Genomic DNA, 21,502 nt, shown 5'->3' on the forward strand with positions numbered 1-21,502 from the left:
GTGGGTAGAGAGGAAAAAAACAAAGATAAAATAAGATAAATAAGATGCTCAATACCCAATGAAATGTAAATAAATGTGTATTTTCTTTTGTAATTTTCTTTTTACTAAGGAGCGTATTTTAGCATAGCCAGTGATATTGTCTGTCCTTTTGATATGATGCCTATGTTCAAGAGTGAGACAAGTCTGACTGCTCAGACTGGACAGGCACATGGCAGCATGGCAGCGGAGGGTGTGGGGCGCCAGAGACGCTTGGCTGCTTTGTGATGGAATACCCAAATGTGTTTGAAATTCCATAAAGATTCTATGAACATAAAAAATCTATTCTACAATTAACAAAAAATATAACTATACCTCAAGACTGTTTTTGATAAACATCATATCAAAGGACATGAGCTATACAAAACACGCTATCTATGTTGTAATGCTTACAGTTCATTGTAGTGCAATATCACAAAAAAGACAAAAAAAATGTCAACTTAAAAGGTAACTGAACAACAGAAAACAATGAAAAGACAAAAAAAAAAGTTAAATAAAAAGCAAGCAAGAAAATAAACTAATAGAAAGAATAAAAAAAGGAGATAATGAGAAAAAAGAAACAAAGTGAAAACATTATGATTAAATATACATACGTATATACATATGTATAAACTTAAATCATGTAAGTAATGTATAAAATAAACCATGAACAGGAAGAGTCCTCCAAGAGCCCACTCCACTCCTTCCAAAAAGGTGACATGCTAACTTTGAAATGTGTTGAAGAAGACGTGAAACAAACAGTGAACCGCCGCATGTGAGCCACCGCCTCTCATCTACGGTGGCTGCACACTGACTTTACTGAGAAATTTCCAAAGCTTTGTTTGACATAGTAAGGGGAGGGGAAAAGTAAACAATTCAGCTTGATTTCTAAGATGTGCCTTAAATTGAAAATTTTCAAAAGGCAATGTAAGACAAATAATAATAAGAACAATAATAACAATATTAATAATGATAATATTAATAATAATAATAATAATAATAATAATAATAATAATAATAATAATAATAATAATAATAAAACAATAAGTGAGGGAGAGCAAACTGACTGATACACATGATCACCACAAACAAATCTCAAAAAATCATAATCAGTATACAACATTAAAACAAACCGTAAAGTAACAAAGTCAAAACACCAAACTGAACTATCTTTGGGAAAATTACTGTACACATTCTTCTAACAATGACATACAAGGAACTCAAGCATCTAACCAATGATTGTTCTGTGTCATGCGGATAATAATAATAATATAGTTGTTGTGACTACTAGAGGATATCTACAGTTTAAAAGGGTCTTACAATGAGGATATAATGTGTAAAACACCATTTAGTACCAAGATAACAAAATTTTTATCAAAATATCACACAAACCATGTCACTTAATTAATTATTGTCATATTCAACATATGCAGATAATCCCCAACTTACAAACAGGTTCCGTCCTGAGAGGTCGTTTGCAAATCTATTTATTCGCAAGTCCATCATATGTACTAAACTTTACGGTATTGGGACGTGTGTTTTGGCTACGGACAGCTCTGGATTTTGAATAATTTGTTATCAAAAACATTTCTGGTTGCTGCTCTTAATTTGCTTTGAACAACCTTCACTTACATTAAATAAAGTTAATAAGAGTAACAAAAAAACATGTCTAATCTTACCCGGAGAAGGTGACACAGCTTGGGCACATCAACTGGCTTTCTGTGATTACCATTCAATATATTAGAATATTTCAATTTAGATGTATTGATAGAAACAATACTTTCAGTTGGCTTTTCAGGCTTTAAGCAGTCTTCAAGTAAATGAAATAAATGTAATACTAATAACAAGAATAATATTTTTCATCTTACCTTGGTGAGGACACACAGTCAGCAGAACTGGCTTGACTCTAACAGCCCACTCAATAAAATGCTTAAAGGGGCAAAAAATTGTGTAACAGCATAACACACGTTCCAATAGCCCACCAGGACACACAAAGCACAAGATGACTATTGTTCAGAATTCCTGCTACTCTTATTTTCACTCTTGCTGCCAAACTCAGCAGACATGTAAATTATTGCTATGTACTATTTTTCAACTTAGGACTTGTTCATATGTATCAGAGTTCATAACTTGAACATTTACAAGCAGGGGACTATCTGTATATAAGAGCAACAATTCAGAGTTAGAGTTAGGGCTAGATTTGATCACTCATATTTCTAATTTCCTTAAGGTTTTACTACTAAGCCAACTTTAAATATCAACTAGACCCCAATATGTCTACTTCAATTCTAGAACAGTTTAGTAGCTCACACCTGCTGGAGCTTCAGCAGCACATGATGTGTTTCACAAGTGATCTCAAACCATTAACAGGAGTTGCCTCAATTGTCACTTAATTGATCGGATCAGTGTTTATTGTTTCACTAGTCATCCTCTCCCAACCAAGACAATGTGGAACTAATACTTAACTTTCCATTGAATATAAAAAGAGCAAAATTATATCCCTTAGCATAAATCTCTTACTGTATTTGGAATCTACATAACTAAAACCTGCTTGTCTCTCAGTATACTCACCTGTCTTCTAATTTTTTTGTTTTATTCTTGCTCCTCTGTTAAAATAAAAGTAAAGTTGCCTTTGTGATTTGTAGTGCTTTCAGTGAATCTAATTCCTTCAGAGGATACTGCATTCCAACTATGGCATGTATATTAATCCACTTGATTATCTACAGCTTATTTGCTTTCATTACATGTATCTATTCAATCACTTCCTCATTACTCACTAGTCCTGTATTCCCAACAGCACATAACTATAGGCTTTGTATTAAGCCTGAATTTCTATAGTTTTAGAAAAGTACCTGAAATAGAGGGCACCAATGTTCTATTTTACAGTGGAAGAAAGGGATTTATGACAAGACTAAAAATTTCATTCTACCTTGATTCAAGACTAGACTAGCTTTATCTTGACCTAATATTAATAAGGACTGATATTCTACCCTGTCTTAAGACTAATCATTCAAGTTCTACCCTAACTTAAGATTCAAGGTTAAAGACTTGGATTCTATCTTGTCTTCTTCAAAGTCAACTAAAGTACATAGTTATAAAAATAACAATCATTCTAACCTTTCCTTGCATGGTCTTGGGTCCAGATGAGGCCAGCAAGGATTAATAGGGTCAGCATTGCCTTAATTTTCAATAATAAATGATAAATGTGACACTAGTCTTTATCATTGTTGGAACCAATCTTTATTCACCAGGTCCTTAAGTCTATATTGCAGTTCCATTCTGACAATAAGTATATGGGTGAATTAATCAATCAAAAGAGTCATGACTGCCTAAAGTACTATATGCTTTTCATTGTTCCCTCTCACTTTAGTATTTATTTATTCACTTATTCATCTATTCTTCAATACCATTTCAGTGCTACTGTCACCTTGAAAATATATGAAATCTTGTTTTCCCTTCAAATGTTAACCAATGTATGATATCAACTTCTAGTTCTATTTCAAAACTATGATTATAACAACAACTTTACTTTCACCTAATACACATGATGCTATTCAATCATTTCACATTCATACAGGAAAAAGGTTATGGATAGAGGATTAATAAACCAATATTCATGTGTATAAGTGCCAAAATGACCATACAACCATGGGCAGATTCCTGACACACCATGGCTGTCTAGAATGGCACAGCTGTGGTCAGTGGTAGAGTAATCTCCCATACTCACTGACATTATATGATGGTTTCTATAACCTTATGTTACAAGATCTGCTGAAATCTCTTAACTATCAGAGTTTGTAAGGAGACTGTCAGCAGATCCAAGGTTGCAACACTGAGGGAGAACACTAAACACAGTTGGTGTGGGTGAACAAAATTACTTGAATCTTGAGTGTGAGTGAATCAATACTCCTTTCCTTTTGGTTCAGCATCATGACCAAAGTAGGATTTTCATTACAAAGTTACACTTATTGCCAGTAAGTAGTCATCTAATAATCTTATCATTCTAAAAGTTTATTCCCTTAGGCTGTTTACAAACATGTAAACTGCTAGGCAACACAGTAGAGCATGGTGTTGTCTTGATAGATTCTGTCATCTATTCATCACATACTATTCCTATGATTGTCTTACTAAGGACTGCTAAATTAACTCATGTTTATATAGCAAACCTTGCCTAAGCCATGCCTCTGAGATGGCTGGCAAATCCCTACAGGTACCAGTTTCTCATTCTGCCCTCCCCTCTCACTCAAATGAGCAACAAAAATACCACTCTACAATGTGCAGAATGTAGCAAGCATGGAAGGAACTGGAAAAGTATATGACAAAGGTCAGAGATAATGGCAATAATGAAAGTGACTTAAGACGAAATAGTTTTGCCACAACCGAGGCTTATTCTCAACATTTTACCATCATCAACAGTGGCTGAGACCATGCATGAACATGTGCAAATGTTTCACACCTGTACAAGGCAAAAATATTACAAATATTCATGTCAAAACATATTTACACCTTCTAATTGTTATATAGTAATCTTCAGGTGACATGATGAAAAGAACCCAATATTTACAGCATAAGACAAGAAATAAAGAACAGTAATTGCTTCCTTTAACTACTAGAGTCAATTTGTACACATTTTTATTGAAAAGACTGATGTGTTATCCTTGTCGAGGTGTGAAAATATTCGTGCAAACTCAAAGGAAGAATCCAAAATATAGATACCAAAGTAAATGTATAATATATAGCTGAAAGCAAGTATCAATAACTTTGTGATAAAGTAAAGAAAATACTGTGAGACGAGCAGAAAAAGCAATTATATGTGAGTACTGGAAAGACAGCAATGCTGTCCCTTTGTTTTCATAAACATCTTATATGTCATGTTTAGAAATGCTGCATAAAATTTAGAATTCTGCTCTCTTGTATTTGGTTCATATGTGAAAACATGTTGGGGATGATGAGTCTTCCACCAGGCCTGTGCATCCCTCACCTTCTGTGGGAAACCCAAGATTTTCAGATATGCTTATTTCCTTTATTTCTTTTCCCAATTGTTGCTCTTTCTTTTCTTGCTGACAAAATCTAAGGCACATTTTAATAGGTCTTCCTTACCCAGCCTCAGGGGCTGCCACCTTCACACCAGCACCACCAGCTGTATCAGGCCAACCATCGCTCTGTTCTTGGCCAATAAGACATCACCTCAGAACCATGTTTGCCATGACTTCATGAGCCACAACAGCCAGACCAATTGGATCCTAATACTGCAAGGGAATAATGCTCTATGCCAAAAGTATATGCAGACAACACATGCAAAAACACTAAGGAAATCATTACCAAAAGTACAGGATACATGACTTCACCTCAAGGCAATCCACATCTTCATCATAAATAAGAGTTGCCAATTGACTCTCGTGGTCAAATCTTTTAAAGTCCCATGGTTACAGCAGTCCTCCTATATCAATATAACTCAAGAATTGCTCACAGAACCTCAAGAGTGCAGTAGGCAGTAGTCGGGAGGCGATGACTAGTGGAGGCATGTGCTACTAACTGCAGAGCTGAGTGTTGGTGGTGGTGAACTGCTGTGAGCTAGGGTAGGTAAGCAGTATCCCTTGTGAACTGAGAACAGTGTGTCTGTCTACCCACCAAAGCTACTTGGCAACAAAAAATAAAAGTTTAGTGAGGAATTCAATGTGCACTGGTTCAATTCAGTCACTTTCAGCCTGAAAAGTCAATTAGAACTTAGGGTTTTTGCATAATAATAACACACACACTCTAAGAGAACATTACATTATATCTACCCAGATTCATCTGAACCTTCAACATGACTATCACTTCTACACTGCAAGAGATGTTCCAACATTCACAGTGGCTATTGTTCCTCTACACTGCAGCAAGTATCCCATCATCCAAAGATCAAGGAGTGCATAGCTGCAGTCAGTCACCAAGTAATGGATGAGGGAGGCAGCGCATCACCATTTAAGCATGAGCACTACCCTCATGAAGACAAAATTCTAGGGTTCTCCTAAGTGTCTCAATCTGAGCTAAAAACACACAGAAAGACATCATCCAATCTTTAACTTTACCATACACATCAAAATTATCTGCAGCTTAAGTTCTGCAATATTCTACACTTTTAGAGCTGTGCCTTGTAATTAATGACTAATTAAAATGTTGAAGGAAAAATATGTTTATAATATCAAAGCCTCATTAGCAGTCTGTCAGTTTCATCTGATGACATGCAATGTGCTCCCTTCACACAAACACCTATTTATGGTATTCCGTAGCCAAGCTCAAACATAAATGATTAACTTTCTACTGAAGCTTAAAAGGACAGAGGGAAAGGGTACTTACATTAATACCCGTGTCAACAGGAATGAAGAAGGTATTCTTTCCGGTAATGTTGTACACATCATGGAGATTCAAGGCATTCACTCTTCCTTCAAACTCACTGCAAGACACGTACATGTTCAATCAAAACTTCCATGAAAATCCACTAAATAATTACAGCTTATCACCAAATTTGCAACTCAGAGAGACAGTGATTGGAACATGGGGAGAAATATGAAAAAACATTTTTATATTCCCTTAGTAATATGACTTAGTATAAAGTAATAAAGTGGACATTCAATACTCAAACGCAAAAGTTAGATTTAATACTTAAAAAATACCTGATAGTCGAACACACGTGGTTGTAAAAAAAATCTCCTTAGCCTCTCCCTCCCCCTTCCACTAGTTGTGCTGCTGCAGTCTTCAGAATAATGTTCTTATGTGTTCTGTCTGTAGTTTTTCATTTATAAACTTACATTAACACGAAAAGCTTATTAGTGGTGAAAATATCTGGTAATCGAATGGCTGCACACATGATTGCAAACAAACCTCTGGCCTTTTCCTCCCCACCACCGCCATTGTCCCATTCTGATATTGTATTACCAGTAAAAAAAAAAATTGCTGTTATTCCGGAATACTGAATACTGTTGCGTATCCCTAGTCCTGCTGCAGTCTTGAGAAAAACCGCATTCTTCTGTGTTGTCGGTAGTTTTTCATTTAGAAACCTACAATGACACCAAAGAGGCTTAATGGTGGTGAAAATAAGGAATCTAGTGAAAGTGCAAGTGTTAGGGAGCCAGATCCCTCTGCTAGTGAGTTCACAGGAATCACACTGGACATTTTTATGGATAGTGACTCGTCCTCTGACAACCTTCCTCCTCCCTACTCTTTTCCTCTCCTCTTGTACATTACCCATCACCAGCCTTCACTTTTATACTGTACAAATCAAAATCATATAAAAAATTACATTGAAAATTTTATGAACTTGAGGTTTTGCTAAGATTAGAATGAATTACCTGATTTATAGGTATCAATAGTCAAACTTTTTGATACTCGAAAAGCCATTTGGAACTAATTAAGTTCGAGTATTGAATCTCCACTGTATAAGTTACACAGATACAGCTGATCCTCAAATAGTCAGATACCTAGCCTCTTAATTTCAGATTTCAGCATGAGTCCTGATTTTATGTTTGCATAGAAACAAAGGATTGCAACCACATACATATTCTTAAAGTATATATCTAATAGGTAACTAATACACGCATAATCATATAATACAGAAGTCCAATACAAGAAAAACCTTGCATAAATTGCACAACTATTAGTGAGGTCTTATTTGTAAAGTTCTTACGAGATGGAGAGAGGACCCTCCAGGCCGTAGTAGCGTGGCTTCTCGATTAGTTTCTGGGCATCAGGGTTGAGGTACATGAGGTCAATCTGGGAGAAGTCAACACCCCTCGGCACAGTAGGGGTGATGACTCGGTCCACAATGTGAAGCACCTGTTGGAAGCAGCCAGTGAATAGAACTTCTTGCACACTTGGTGATGCTTAACCCACTCATATACTTTATGAGTAAGGAAATCATAAAGATTCTGGTGTGTAGAAAGGCAGGTGGTGCACTGTGAAGAGTCTCCCAGTCTTTGAAAAACTTGAGTTATTTATGTCATGGCATTAAAATCAAAGATACTTAAGTTAATTCTAGTTAATTCTTTTTCAAGCTGAAAGTGAGTGGCACCATTTCAAATCTACACTGTGCTCTAAACTTAGCCCAGACCATATCATTTTGAAAATTGACCAAAATGACTAAATGAATGAAAACAATGAAAGACTCACGATAAACTCAATGAAGAGAGAGAGAGAGAGAGAGAGAGAGAGAGAGAGAGAGAGAGAGAGAGAGAGAGAGAGAGAGAGAGAGAGAGAGAGAGAGAGAGAGAGAGAGAGAGAGAGAGATGAGAGAGAGAGAGAGAGAGAGAGAGAGAGAGAGAGAGAGAGAGAGAGAGAGAGAGAGAGAGAGAACCAAATGAATCCATTGTTACAACACTTTTGATCAGAGAATCACACAGTGCTTAATATACTGGCCACAGTCTAGTGCCTCACCTGCTTCATCCCCCTGCTGGAGATGGCTCGGTGGTTTGCGTCGATGACCTTGGCGTCATTGATGTAGACATGGAGGTGTTCCCAGCCGGTGATGCTGGGTTGGCCAGACGGCACCTTGGATACATACACACGGGGATTGCCTACCAGGTCAGTGTTGAGCTCATCTGGCATGTCCTGTACTAGGTAGGGAAGGTTGGCTGGAAAGAAGTATATAGAGATTACATTACATGGTTCAACAGAAGAACAGGAGATCATAAGAACACCAGGGAAACTCCATTAAGCCAGTAAACCTTCATGAAGCCATTCCTGTTTAAAACTTCATATTAAATTCTTTCTCTTTATCCATTGTCATTTCATCTCTCTCTCTCTTTCTCTACTTACACAAGTGATAACTGATGAGGGTAGAGTCCTTGACCCCTTGATAAGCACTCAGAGCTTTATCATTTGGAAGGAAAGCCATGTAGCTTTTGCTCTTTAGTAAAGAGGAAAGCACTTCATCCGACTTGATGATATTATCCACCTGCAACACAAAAAGAGAGAATTAGATACAGATCATAAGGCAATAAGTAGACTGCAGAATACCATTTGACCAACAAAGAAGCTTCTGGAATTAGATAAAATGTTGCAGGGTAATAACTGCTTTATGGTTGGTGTTAGTATTCCTCTCATTTTCACATTGAGCAGCTTTATTAACACAACTTTTCTGTAGAGTTCATGTGGAAAGAAAGAACAATTTACTACAGAGGGAAAGAGACAGCAAATACTGGTGAGGACTCAAGGAAAGCTGAATTAAACAGTAAGTTTGAATGGCAAAAGAATGTAGCTTCCAGAAAAAAAAGATGAACTGTATATTGGAAAAAAAAACTATATATAAAAAATGAGAAATGTACACCAAATGAAGATAAAGGACAAGCTGGATAAAAATTAATACATAAATAAGACTACAGGAGTTTATAGCACACACACACACACACACACACACACACACACACACACACACACACACACACACACACACACACCAGTAATTCATCATGGTTGAGTCTGTCCATTCATTCGTCATCATCCTTCTTTATACAACCTTATAGGGGTCCACCACCTCTCGCTCTTCTCCTCTCTCACACTCTTCCTCTTCTCCCTCTTCTCTCTCACACCCTTCCTCCCCTCTCTTTTTCAGTCTCCCGGCCTCTCCCATGATTCAAGGGCTAAAAAGTCTATTAAAATGACTGTATTCTGTGCCAATGAAGACTCATTTGGAAAAATTCTAAGGCTAATTTTGTTAACGTCATCCCTCTCTTACACTGGTCGAGAGAGAGAGAGAGAGAGAGAGAGAGAGAGAGAGAGAGAGAGAGAGAGAGAGAGAGACAGTAATTGTAACTCGGGTAATTTCATGTGATAAAGTAGTTCAATTACATTAGCGCTCTCTCTCTCTCTCTCTCTCTCTCTCTCTCTCCAGCCACCGAGGCTCAACTGAGGAGTTTATAGCAAATTATGACAACAATAGTGGCCTTTAAAAATAGATTTAACTGTATTAATGCTGCCTGGAGAGAGAGAGAGAGAGAGAGAGAGAGAGAGAGAGAGAGAGAGAGAGAGAGAATAGAAAAAAAGAAAAAAGGCAAAACCAGAGCAAACTATCCAGCCTCCAATGCCCACGGGAAGCCTCACACGATTTCCTCTCCCGCTGCTCTCTAGTGTTGGCGCCGCGGAACGAAATGATGAAAAAAAAAAAAAAAAAAAAAAAAACCCTCTGGAAACCCATATTCTTGCAGCTAGCCATAAAGTTTTCGACTGAATTCTAACATAGCGAGCGGCAACCTCCGGCCAAAGAGAGAGGGAGAGGACGAGGACGAGAAGGAAGAGCAGGATCAAAGTAAAGGAACAAAGAAAAAATAAAAATAGGTAGGATTCTTACTTTTGTCCTTTCAGAAGACGCTGTTGGTGATGAAATGAGAGCTTTATCTACTCTAGAGTAAGAGATGAGTGGCGGTAAAAAGCAAAGAGATAAGGAGAGACAATACATGATAAAAAAACAAAAGTCACACGTGGAGAAAGGGAATCAGGAAAGGATGTTGCAGAAGAAATACTGTCACTGGAAGATAAACAAGAAAAGTAGAGAAGGATGACAAGAAAGGCGATGGCGGGAAAGAACAATTTAAACATACTACGAGCAGTTAAAATGAGAAGCAGCTCGATGAGAGAGGATGCCTGCAGCCTGACTGACGCCTGCTATGTGATGTGAGAGTGCGAGTGGATGGATGGACCGGCTATTTTATACTCAGCGTTCTTGCTTTATGCCCATCACCGGAATGCAGGAGAATGACATGCGTGGAATAAAGAAATAAAAGACGCAAGCTAGTGGACAGAAATAGAAGCAACGGTTGGAATACAAAGAAAGCCAGCTGCAATATACACACACTGGAAAGCACAAAGGGAAACTAACAGAACTTCAACAAAAAAGGGACGTGGAAAACCGACAAGCTCAAAGTAAAGAAAGGAAAAGCCAGCAAAGTAAACAAGAGTAGGAGAGAAAACACCTGATATAAAAATGAAGGCTTGTAAATTGCAACAGGAGAGACGTAGTGGAAAGAGAACTTAAACTCAGAAAATGACATGCTTGCAATAAAAAAAGTAAGGGGTGGTGGTGGTGGTGGTGGACTGTTGGAAGAATAACAAGGCGCAACAAGAGACGAGACAGAATAGATGTGCACTATGGCCATAAACCAACCTAATACTGTTACTAGGACTCCACAGTAACGTAATTTCCATGGTTCACAGTCTCTCTCTCTCTCTCTCTCTCTCTCTCTCTCTCTCTCAGCGTCCATACAATTTTCTAACTCGTTTTAAGCTTTCGTGATTACCTCTTCAATAAATTCATGCGAACACATTTACTTTCAAAACAAGTTCTCCAACCTTCCATTCACACCTGCTGTACATAATTCATATTCTCGACTTAACTTCCTTTCATCTCCACTACCCTTTCTTCTCACCGTTCCTACACACACACACACATACACACACAGGTAGTTCTCCCCCCAAAAAAGTCACCATACAAAGCACCAAGCATCGGCAATTAAAGGCACCAGTCGCAGAACCATCAGAAAGGATCAGTGTCATGCTAAATTCTTCGCTTCGTTCTAGTCTTTTTTCCCTCCCATCCCTTGTAACGGCGGTGGCAGCTCGTTTGCTCCCGTCTGCCGCACTAAAGTGACAATTACAACCTGTCTAAGTTTCTGGGTGGACGTGAGGGCAGCTGGATTACGGAGCTTAGTAACAGCTTATGTTGAGATGCCACACTAACCTAAACCAGACACGCAGTCACAAACACACACACACACACACACACACACACACACACACACACACACACACACACACACACACACACTCCTCCAGCTCTCCTTCCAATACTTTCTTCTTTATCGCATTCTTTTCATCCTTTCCACATTTCCATTCCTTTATTATCATATTCTACTATTCCCCCTTCCATGTATTATCCATTATGCCTTTCCCCTTTTTCAGTAACAAATTATTCCCTACCATTTTTTTTTTGTCTCCGTTCCTATTTTACCTCTCCTTCCCTACCCTTCCATATTTCTTCCGTCTTTTCCTCACCCTTTTATCCTATCTCCGGTCTTTCTTTCCTACCACTCTTCCTTTCAAATTTCATTCCTCCTCGTCGTCCTCCTCCTTCTCCTCCTTTCCTCTCATTCATCACCCATTTCTTCTATCTCCTGCCTTCTATTCTCTTCTCCCTCCACTTCTGCAGTATTTGTTTTCATTCCTTCCATTTTCCTTGTTCTCTTTTCACGTTGTTTGGTTTTCGCTTGCCTTTCTTCTTCTCTTTCTCCTTTCGCTTCATATACGAACATAACAATAAAAAGAAATATGCGAGTAGATAGGAAAGTATTTTTATCTTTCCGCTTGTTATTGTTGACTCTCTCTCTCTCTCTCTCTCTCTCTCTCTCTCTCTCTCTCTCTGCAATGTCGCCAACTTTCCAAGGAAGATATTTTGTAAACACACTTTTGCCCTAAATAAACCCTTTCCCCTCCTCCCTTCTTTTTTTTTATTTCATCTATTTTTTCTTCCCTTCCTGGCGTCTCCTTTGTCTTTGATATTTACTCACTCTTGGTTTCATTTCTATAACTGGTTACTGTGTCTAAAATTGCAGCTTTCTTTACGAGGTGGCATTAAAAACAGTAATATATATCCTGGCCTCTCATTTGATCTCTGTTGAAAATTACGATAGTTGTAAAATTTTGTGTGTAATAGTGAGCTATATATGTAACTATATAAGCGAATGGGCGTCACAGGAACGATAGGAAGGATGATAAGAAAGTGAGATGTGAAAAAAATGACAAAGAAAACGATATTATGGAAGGAAGAAAGAAGAATGAAGAGAGGATAGGTTGGTAATAAAAACATAAAAGAAAATGAATAAAAATGAGAAAAGAAAAAAGAGAGAGAACACAAACCATACGAATGAGGGAGAAAACGGAGTGGAAGCTCAAAAGAAAGGAAAATAGGGGAAATAAAGCAAGGAAGATAAAAAGAGAGAGAAAAGAATAAAGAGAGGAGAGGACAAGCAAGATAAAATAAAGAAAGAGAAAAAGAATAAAGGGAGAAGGCAAGAGAGCAAACTAGGGGAATAAAGCAAGGAAGAGAAAAAGAGAGAGAAAAAGAGTAAAGGGAGGAGAAGGCAAGGAAGAGCGTGAGGGAAGCTGGCCCATCCAGATATTTTCTTGTCCGAATTCTTTCTCTTATTTTTCTCTCTGTCGCGGTGCATTTAGGAGACGACCGATAATGTTGTTTGTTCCAAGACGGTACCTTTTGCCTGTCTGCCTGTCTGTCTGTCTGTCTGTTTGTCTGTTTTTCTGTTTGCTTGTCTGTCTGTTTATCCATCTATCTCTCTGTCAATCTTTCTATTTGTCCGTTTATTTATCTATCTGTATTCGTCTTTCTATCTGTCTGTCTGTCCGTCTATCCCTCTATTCATCTATCTATTTATCCTGTCTGTCTGTCTGTCTGTTTATCCATCTGTCTTTCTCTGTCAATCTTTCTATTCATCTATCTGTATTCGTCTTTCTATCTGTCTGTCTGTTAATCTATCCCTCTATTCATCTATCTTTTTATTCCTCTGTCTATCTCTATCTGTCTGTCCTCTGTCTGAAGAGAATATAAAGGATGGATAGAAAGGATGGAAAATCGAAGGAAGGAAACAAAGAGAGAAGAGAGAAACAAGAAGGGAAACAAGTACAATGTATGACAATGCAATAAATCAAGCACGAGCGGGAAGAGAATTTGATAAAGGGAGGAAGGACACAGAAAAGAGAATAAAACATAAGATAAAACACACAAATGAAAAAATATATAAACAGATATTGACAAGTAAAAAACAGCAACAACACACGTATATATAAAACACAAAAAATTATCAAACTTAGGAAATTTAGGAAAATGAAGGTAATATGAACATTAAAGAAGAAAAAAATGTACAGTGAATAACAAGTAGCAAAAAAAAAAAAAAAAAAAAAAAAAAAACACGTATATATCAAGAAAACAAGAAAAAATAGCAAACTTTGAAGTATTTTACGTAAGAAAATGAAGGTGATATGAACATTGATAAAAGAAAAAGAAAAAGAATATGTAGAGAGAATAACAAGTAGAAAAATAAACACGTATATATATCAAATAAAACACGAAAAAAAAAAAAAAGGCAAACTTTGAAGTATTTTATGTAAGAAAATGAAGGTAATAAGAACATTGAAGAAAGGAAAAAATATAAGTACAGTGAATAACAAAACACACACACACACACACACACACACACACACACACGTATATACCAAAGAAAACACGAAAAAATATCAACTTTGAAGTATTTAACGTAGGGAAATAGAGGAAACTCAACACCTTATTCCCAAAACAGAGACAGCCTATTAATTCACGACGAGATAGAAGTGAGTCACTGCAAACAACTCTCCCTCCTCTCCCTCCCTCCTTCTCATCGCGCCGTGGGAAGGGAGAGGGAGAGGGAGAGAGGGAGAGAGAGTGAGAGGGAGAGTTCTTGTCACCACGCTCGATCTAGGGAGTCAAGGGCGTGCTGAAACTATTCATGATACAGCACGCCCATTTAGTTCCTCTTCCTCTCCTCTCCTCCTCCTCTTCCCTTTTCTCCACTACAGAACAGAAAGCCGCCGCCGCCACCACCATCACCACCTTCCATTCACCATAGCCTCCTCCTCTTCTTCTTCCTCCTCCTCCTCCTCCTCGTCCTCCTCCTCTTGAGACACCGTGAAAACTCAAAATTGACGTTAATAAGAATGTGCTGTTTGTTTGTTTATGTTTGTTGGCTTATGAGAGAGAGAGAGAGAGAGAGAGAGAGAGAGAGAGAGAGAGAGAGAGAGAGAGAGAGAGAGAGAGAGAGAGAGAATAGTTTTTTTACGTATTTGTACAGCTATGTGTGTTTTTGGGGAAGGAGTAAACTCAGCTATGCTCCCCATCCCCTCTCTCTCTCTCTCTCTCTCTCTCTCTCTCTCTCTCACAAGCCAGTAAAACCCGCTTTAGCCTCAGCGATGTCACTCACTTGTCTCTTTACAGGATCTGAACCCACACTCCCCACCATGATCCTCTCGGGGAAGGGGTGTGTGTGTGTGGCCACTGTGCTGATCTCTGGGGGAATTGGGGGTCCGGGAAGGGGAAGGGAGGGGAGGGGGTGGGAGGGGAGAGGAGGGGAGAAAGGAAGATATAAATGCATAAAGGAAGGGAAGGATAACAGGAGTAAGTGACGCGAGAGAGAGAGAGAGAGAGAGAGAGAGAGAGAGAGAGAGAGAGAGAGAGAGAGAGAGAGAGAGAGAGAGAGAGAGAGAGAGGCTAATGGAGCGGAATAAACAAATGCAGGCTTTAAAACAAGAGTTAGGGAGAGACAACAACAAAAATACGACGAAAGTTGGACAAAAGAAGGAAGAGACGAAGGAAAAGAAGGAAAGAAATGGAAATGAAGGAAAGAAGGGAAGGAAAAGCGGAAAATATGGCGGGAAAGAGAGAGAAAGGAATAAAGAATAACGGAGGAGAGACGTGAGGGAGGAAGGAAGGGAAGGAGTAAGAGAGATAGAGAAGCTGAAAGGAGGGAGGGAGAGATGGAGAAAGAGGGAGAAAGAGAGAGAGAGAGAGAGAGAGAGGAAGAGAGAAGAATAGAGAAGAGAGGTGTCGCAAAGAATCACAAAGGAGGGAGAGAATTACGAGGAATTTCAGCTCATTGACTACAAGGAGAAGAAAGAAAAAACAAGAATAAAGGAAGGAACAGGGAAAAATGGGAATAGAAGACGAAATATAATTAAATAACATGGAAAAAACACGAAAGGAGAACAGGAACAGAAGAAAAAAAGGTTGAAAAGAAAGGAAGGAAATAGAGAAAAAAGAGAAAGAAGGACAAAAAGTGGTAATGGAATGGAAGAATACCAATGAGAAGAGGAGGAGGAAGAAGAGGAAGAAGAGGAAGAGGAGAAGAAGAAGGAGGAAAGAGAGAAAAGAGTGTCGTAAGAAAAGATCCTGAATTGAAATGTGCAAGAGAGAGAGAGAGAGAGAGAGAGAGAGAGAGAGAGAGAGAGAGAGAGAGAGTCCAGCTGGTTAAGGGTCGCTTTTGTATTGCCACCAAAGTTGCTGTCACTCTTTCTCCTCCTCAATGTGTCTCTCCTTCCCTCCTTCCCTCCTCCCTTTCCCTCCATTCATACGGTCCCTTCTCTTCCTTCCCTTCCTCCACCGCGACCACCCTTAGATGTGGGAAAGACGCCTGCTCCTTTCTCTCCCTCCCTCCCTCTCTCTCTCTCTCTCTCTCTCTCTCTCTCTCTCTCTCTCTCTCTCTCTCTCTCTCTCTCTCTCTCTCTCTCTCTCTCTCAGGCTGCTAGGGACACTGCACCAATTAACGGTGAGAGGATGGAGAAGCAACTGACCACCCCTTCTCTCTCTCTCTCTCTCTCTCTCTCTCTCTCTCTCTCTCTCTCTCTCTCAAAACACACTTCTACGCCCCTCCCTTTCTTTTCCATCGCACTTATATCCCCTTCTTTTCCTTATCTCCCATCCTCCACCTATTAGTTATCTCTCTCTCTCTCTCTCTCTCTTCTTGTATCTATACCTTTGTCCCTATCGAATATTGCACTTCCCTGCCTCCCCCTCTTTCTCTTCTACCACCCTCCCTCCTCTCCCTTCCCTTCCCGTTTCTCTCCCTTTCTCCCCGTATCATCCCAGCACCCTGGGGAAGGGGACGCACGGCAGCTGAATACCCAGGGGGCGGCTTGTGTGTGTGGGCGAGATTACGCGGGTTTTAAGAGAGTTATGTCCGAGGGAAGATTAAAAGGCAGATTAGGAAAGAGAGTAGCTATGAACATTTAAAGAGAACGGATGACTTTTGGTGTCTTCCTTGTGTGTTTCTCCCGTTTTTTGTTTGTAGTGATTCTTGTCCTGTTTCTTACTTGCCCTACCCGCTCTTCTCTTGCTTTGTTTTCCATGGTATTTGTGTTGTTCTTGTGTTATATCATCGCTCATTGTGTGGTGTTCTGGATCTCTTACTACGAACTGTTTGCGTTGACTAGTTTCTATCATTAGTTTTGTTTCGTTATCTTTGCTGTGTATTACTTTGTGTTGGTGTCCTTTTTTTTTTTCTTTCTTTCTTTGACTTCTCTGTGTTCTTTCTCGTCGTTGTTTGGTTATTTACTAATGCTTGATGTTTGTGAGTGTCTTTCTTTCTCTTTCTCCTTCCTGTAAAAAAAATTATTTCTATTTTTATCATTTATTCTTCCTTCTTTTCCTCTTACTTCCTCTACTGCAGTAATAAAAAAGTTAATAACCCAAAGTGTAACGTGATCTTTTTTCTTCCTTCTTTCCTTCACTTCCACCTCTTCCTTTCCTTTTAACAACTATGAAGATCTATCACTCCTCTTCCTCTTCCCTCTGCACAATACTAGGGCAACCAAAGCCTACTCGTTCCCTTCCTCTTCCTCTTTTTTTCTTCCCCCTCTTCCTCCTCCGCCTGCCAGGACACGCTAATCTGGTTTGCATAAGTAGCAGTGTCTCGTCCCGCGTCTTGTCTCGCGTCTCGTGTGTAGCAAAAGGGAAGGAACAGGTCTATGTCTCAGTAATTATGTTCTGAGTGTAATCTTGCAATGTCTCTCTCCCTCTCTCTCCTTCTCTCTTTCTTGAGGCGCCGCACTGGTGGTGATGGTGGTGGTAGTAGTAGTAGTAGTAGTAGTAGTAGTAGTAGTAGTAGTAGTAGTAGTAGTAGTAGTAGTAGTAGTAGTAGTAGTAGTTGTTGTTGTTGTTGTTGTTGTTGCTGTTGTTGTAGCAGTAGTTGTTGTGGTAGTGGCGAGTGATTGCGTTCCCTTCTTCCTTTTCTTCTTCTTCTTCTTCTTCTTCTTCTTCTTCTTCTTCTTCTTCTTCTTCATCCTCCTCCTCCTCCTCTTCCTTCTCCACGGTTTAATTTTCCAAGGCAAATAATCAAGGTTAAGTTGAGGGTAAATAGCGTGCTCTCTCTCTCTCTCTCTCTCTCTCTCTCTCTCTCCCCGGCAGGCAGATGGCAGAAGTGGCGGCCCCGAGGAGACTGAGGGAGGAACTGAAGGGGACAGATGCCTAACAAATAAAGATAACAGAGAGAGAGAGAGAGAGAGAGAGAGAGAGAGAGAGAGAGAGAGAGAGAGAGAGAGAGAGAGAGAGAGAGAGAGAGAGAGAAGAATGATTAAAGTTGAGAAAAAAAGACAACAAAAATATGAAATGGCAAAACACACACACACACACACACACACACACACACACACACACACACACACACACACACACACACACACACACACACACACACACACCGCACACACACACACCACACACACACACACACACATGCCAACGTCACACATTATCATTACTGCTTTCCACTCGCTGCTGAAATAAAAAAAACTTCCCTCATGACACATAAAAGAAGTTTCCCGCTCGTCTAACTTCCATGAGACACAGGACACCATGAATATTAATGTAATTATGGTGGGAGGGGCGGTGTAGGGGCAGCGCCGGCAGGGAGGCAGGCAAGCAGGCAGACGGGGAGGCGCCACTCGGCTCATGACAGGAGGCGTGAGGGCGGTATCCGGCTAGCCAAGTGGTCAATACTGTCACGTGTGTGTGTGTGTGTGTGTGTGTGTGTGTGTGTGTGTGTGTGTGTGTGTGTGTGTGTGTGTGTGTGTGTGTGTGTGTGTGTTATCTATGTGCGTGTTCATGGTGTAAGTGTGTGCGTGTGTGAGTGTGTTATAAAAATGGTCATTCACTCACACACACACACACACACACACACACACTATCGAATAAGTGCTCAGTGTCATGTACTGAATGTTTCTATGTACTTGCTGAAAGGAGGAGGAGGAGGAGGAGGAGGAGGAGGAGGAGGAGGAGGAGGAGGAGGAGGAGAAAAAGACATGAAAGAAGGAAGGCGACTTGTGGTGACTCATACCAATCTTCCTCCTATTCCTCCTTTCTTTTTCTGTTTTCCTTATTCCTTCCTTCTTTATTCTTCCTCTGCTTTCTCTCTTTCACTACTTCCTTCCTTCATCCCTATACAGCATATCCACCACATCTACTTCCTTTCTTTCCTTTCTCATTATCTTTCCTTCTCGCTCATCCCTCTCCTTTCTTCTATCCTTCATTTCTCCCTCTTTCGTCCTTCCTTTCTTCTCTTTCGTAAGTCTTTCATCCTCCATTAATTGCCTTTCCGTTTTTTTTCATCCTCTTCACTCGCTCGTCGATTCATCACATCACTTTCTCCCTCCTTTTTTCTCTTTCCTCCATTCCCTTTTTTATCATACCCTTTCCTCTTCCTCAATAACACTAACAACATTTTCTCTTCCTCCTCCACTTTACCTCCCCTCCTCTTTCCCCTCTTGCACTAAAGATGGGCAGCAAAGGGAGAGGGGAAGAGAGAGGGAAAGGGGAGAGAGAGGAGAGTGAGAGAAAGAGACATTTAATAGTCATGATGGAGAAATTCATTGTTACTCTGCATTATTCTCTCTCTCTCTCTCTCTCTCTCTCTCTAGGGGGAACAAAAAATGAGGGTTGAGTTTCTCTGACCTAGACTGACCGTGACCTGGTGATGGGAAAGGTCAGTATTGCCAGTTAGTGTAGGTCAGTGTTGAGAGCTTTGACCAGTTTTCTTTTTCTTTTTCTTTTCTTTTTTTTGCCGCCTTGGTCTTGCTATATAAAGGTGTCACTTCCTAAGCGTGAAAATGCTGCGTTCTGGACCTGGAGGTTGTCTTCACGAAATGAATCTGTGTTCGACTTAGGAATATAGAATTAGTGGATACATTTTACTTAGAGACTGAAATTCACTAAAGTTATTAGAAATCGAGACACAAGTAGAATGTTTTGTTTGAAAGATTAGAACATTTTCAATTTATTATAAAGAATCGCGTTGGGAGTAATAAATTCGTGAACGTATTTTGTTTAAAAGACTAGAACGTTTTAAATGAATTACAAATTGACTGACGCGGCAACATATTGAAAACTAATAAAATCGTGAATATATTTTATGATGACTAAAATACTTTCAATCAAATAGGAATCGACTTGAGGATAAAAGAATAACCAATATTTTTTTTTCTTTTATGAGTGGAATGCTTCAAATAAAATGGAAATCGGTTTACACGACGAATAAAGTAACAAGTAATAAAAGTAAGGAATACATTTTGTTTTGAAGACTACAGCATTTTAAATTAATTAGAAGCCGACTTGCGTGTGTAGTTAATTCTCGAATACATTTCATTTGAAGAGTAGAACGTTTTAAATTAATTACCTACAAATAGACTTACACGCGCAATAAATTTGTGAATATTTGTTTCCTTTTACTGTAAAATATTTCACATTTATCAAAGATCTAAATAGGAGTGATAGATTAGCGATTTTTTTTTCGTTCTGAAGAGCACAACGTTATAAATTAATCAGGAATCGAATTACGAGCAATAAATTCAGGAATACATTTTGCTTGAAGACCAAAAACGTTTTATATTAATTAAGAAATCGATAGTTAAATAATTAATTGGATAAAATATTTCAGTTTAACATTAAAATGCTTCAACTTGATTACAACGCGACTTAAACTCAGAAATTCACGAATGCATTTTGTTAGAGACAAGAAATGCATTAACTTAATTAAAGAAAGGACCGACGCGCAAATAGGCAAAAAAAAGAAAGTTGTTTTGAGAAGACAGTACATGAAATTTATTACAAAACGACAATGTACTGATAAATTCAACAGCATGATTTATAAGGAAAAAATAAATAAAAGGTCTTATAATTTTTTTGTAATGTGGAGATCGGAAATGAGAAAAAAGGATAAAATAAACTAAGAAAGAAAACAGAATAACTGCTCATATAACCATTTTCTTCGCCTCACTCACCCCTTCCCTCGAAAAAGTGAGAGGCAAAGGAAAATAAAAAAAATAAATAAGAGAAGAATCGAGAGAGAAAACAAGTACACATTTCACGGCAAACTTATTCCTATTTACCAACCACCTACACTGCTGTCTACCTAACCACCTACACTGCTGTCTGCCTAACCACCTACACTGCTGTCTGCCTAACCACCTACACTGCTGTCTGTCTCAACCACCTACACTGCTGTCTGTCTCAACCACCTACACTGCTGTCTGTCTCAACTACCTGCACTGCTGTCTGCCTACCACTTACACTGCTGTCTGCTTAACCAGGAGGAAAAAATATGGGCATTCTTTCCACCTCGCTAGATTAAAGATGAAAGTCACTCGGGTATAGCAATTTGAACGTACGCGGAAAAAAAAGCTAAATATAAAAAGAATGAGTTAATTTCACGCCGTCAAACATGTACTACAATTACACACCAGCTGACTAACTGGCTGACTGACTGGCTGGCTATGTATTAATGCGATTGACTAACATGAATCGTGCAAACATATTAACGGAGTGTCTGTATTAATCTTGTTATTGGCATTACTAAGACAACATCCCCCACTGCTGCTGATACTACTACTACTACTACTACTAAAACTACTGATGTTATTACTACAG

General features: G+C 39.0%; 1 protein-coding gene across 8 annotated transcripts in view; it reads right to left on the minus strand.

Moving 5' to 3' along the window:
• Window positions 1-21,502, minus strand: part of LOC123512945 (fasciclin-1-like) — a 149,212-nt gene that overhangs the window by 25,367 nt on the left and 102,343 nt on the right. For 7 of the 8 annotated variants that reach the window (XM_045269659.1, XM_045269656.1, XM_045269655.1 and 4 more), the window contains exons 2-5: window positions 8,809-8,947; window positions 8,428-8,624; window positions 7,682-7,830; window positions 6,355-6,451 (exon numbers count right to left, since the gene is read on the minus strand). In XM_045269659.1, coding sequence (XP_045125594.1) covers window positions 6,355-6,451; window positions 7,682-7,830; window positions 8,428-8,624; window positions 8,809-8,947 — 582 coding nt within the window. Of the gene's footprint in view, window positions 1-3,132; window positions 3,148-6,354; window positions 6,452-7,681; window positions 7,831-8,427; window positions 8,625-8,808; window positions 8,948-21,502 lie in introns of all 8 variants that reach the window. The other variant, XM_045269652.1, reaches the window with a different exon arrangement.

The sequence above is a fragment of the Portunus trituberculatus genome, chromosome 35 (genome assembly GCF_017591435.1).
Source record: "Portunus trituberculatus isolate SZX2019 chromosome 35, ASM1759143v1, whole genome shotgun sequence".
In the NCBI taxonomy this organism is placed as follows: domain Eukaryota; kingdom Metazoa; phylum Arthropoda; class Malacostraca; order Decapoda; family Portunidae; genus Portunus; species Portunus trituberculatus.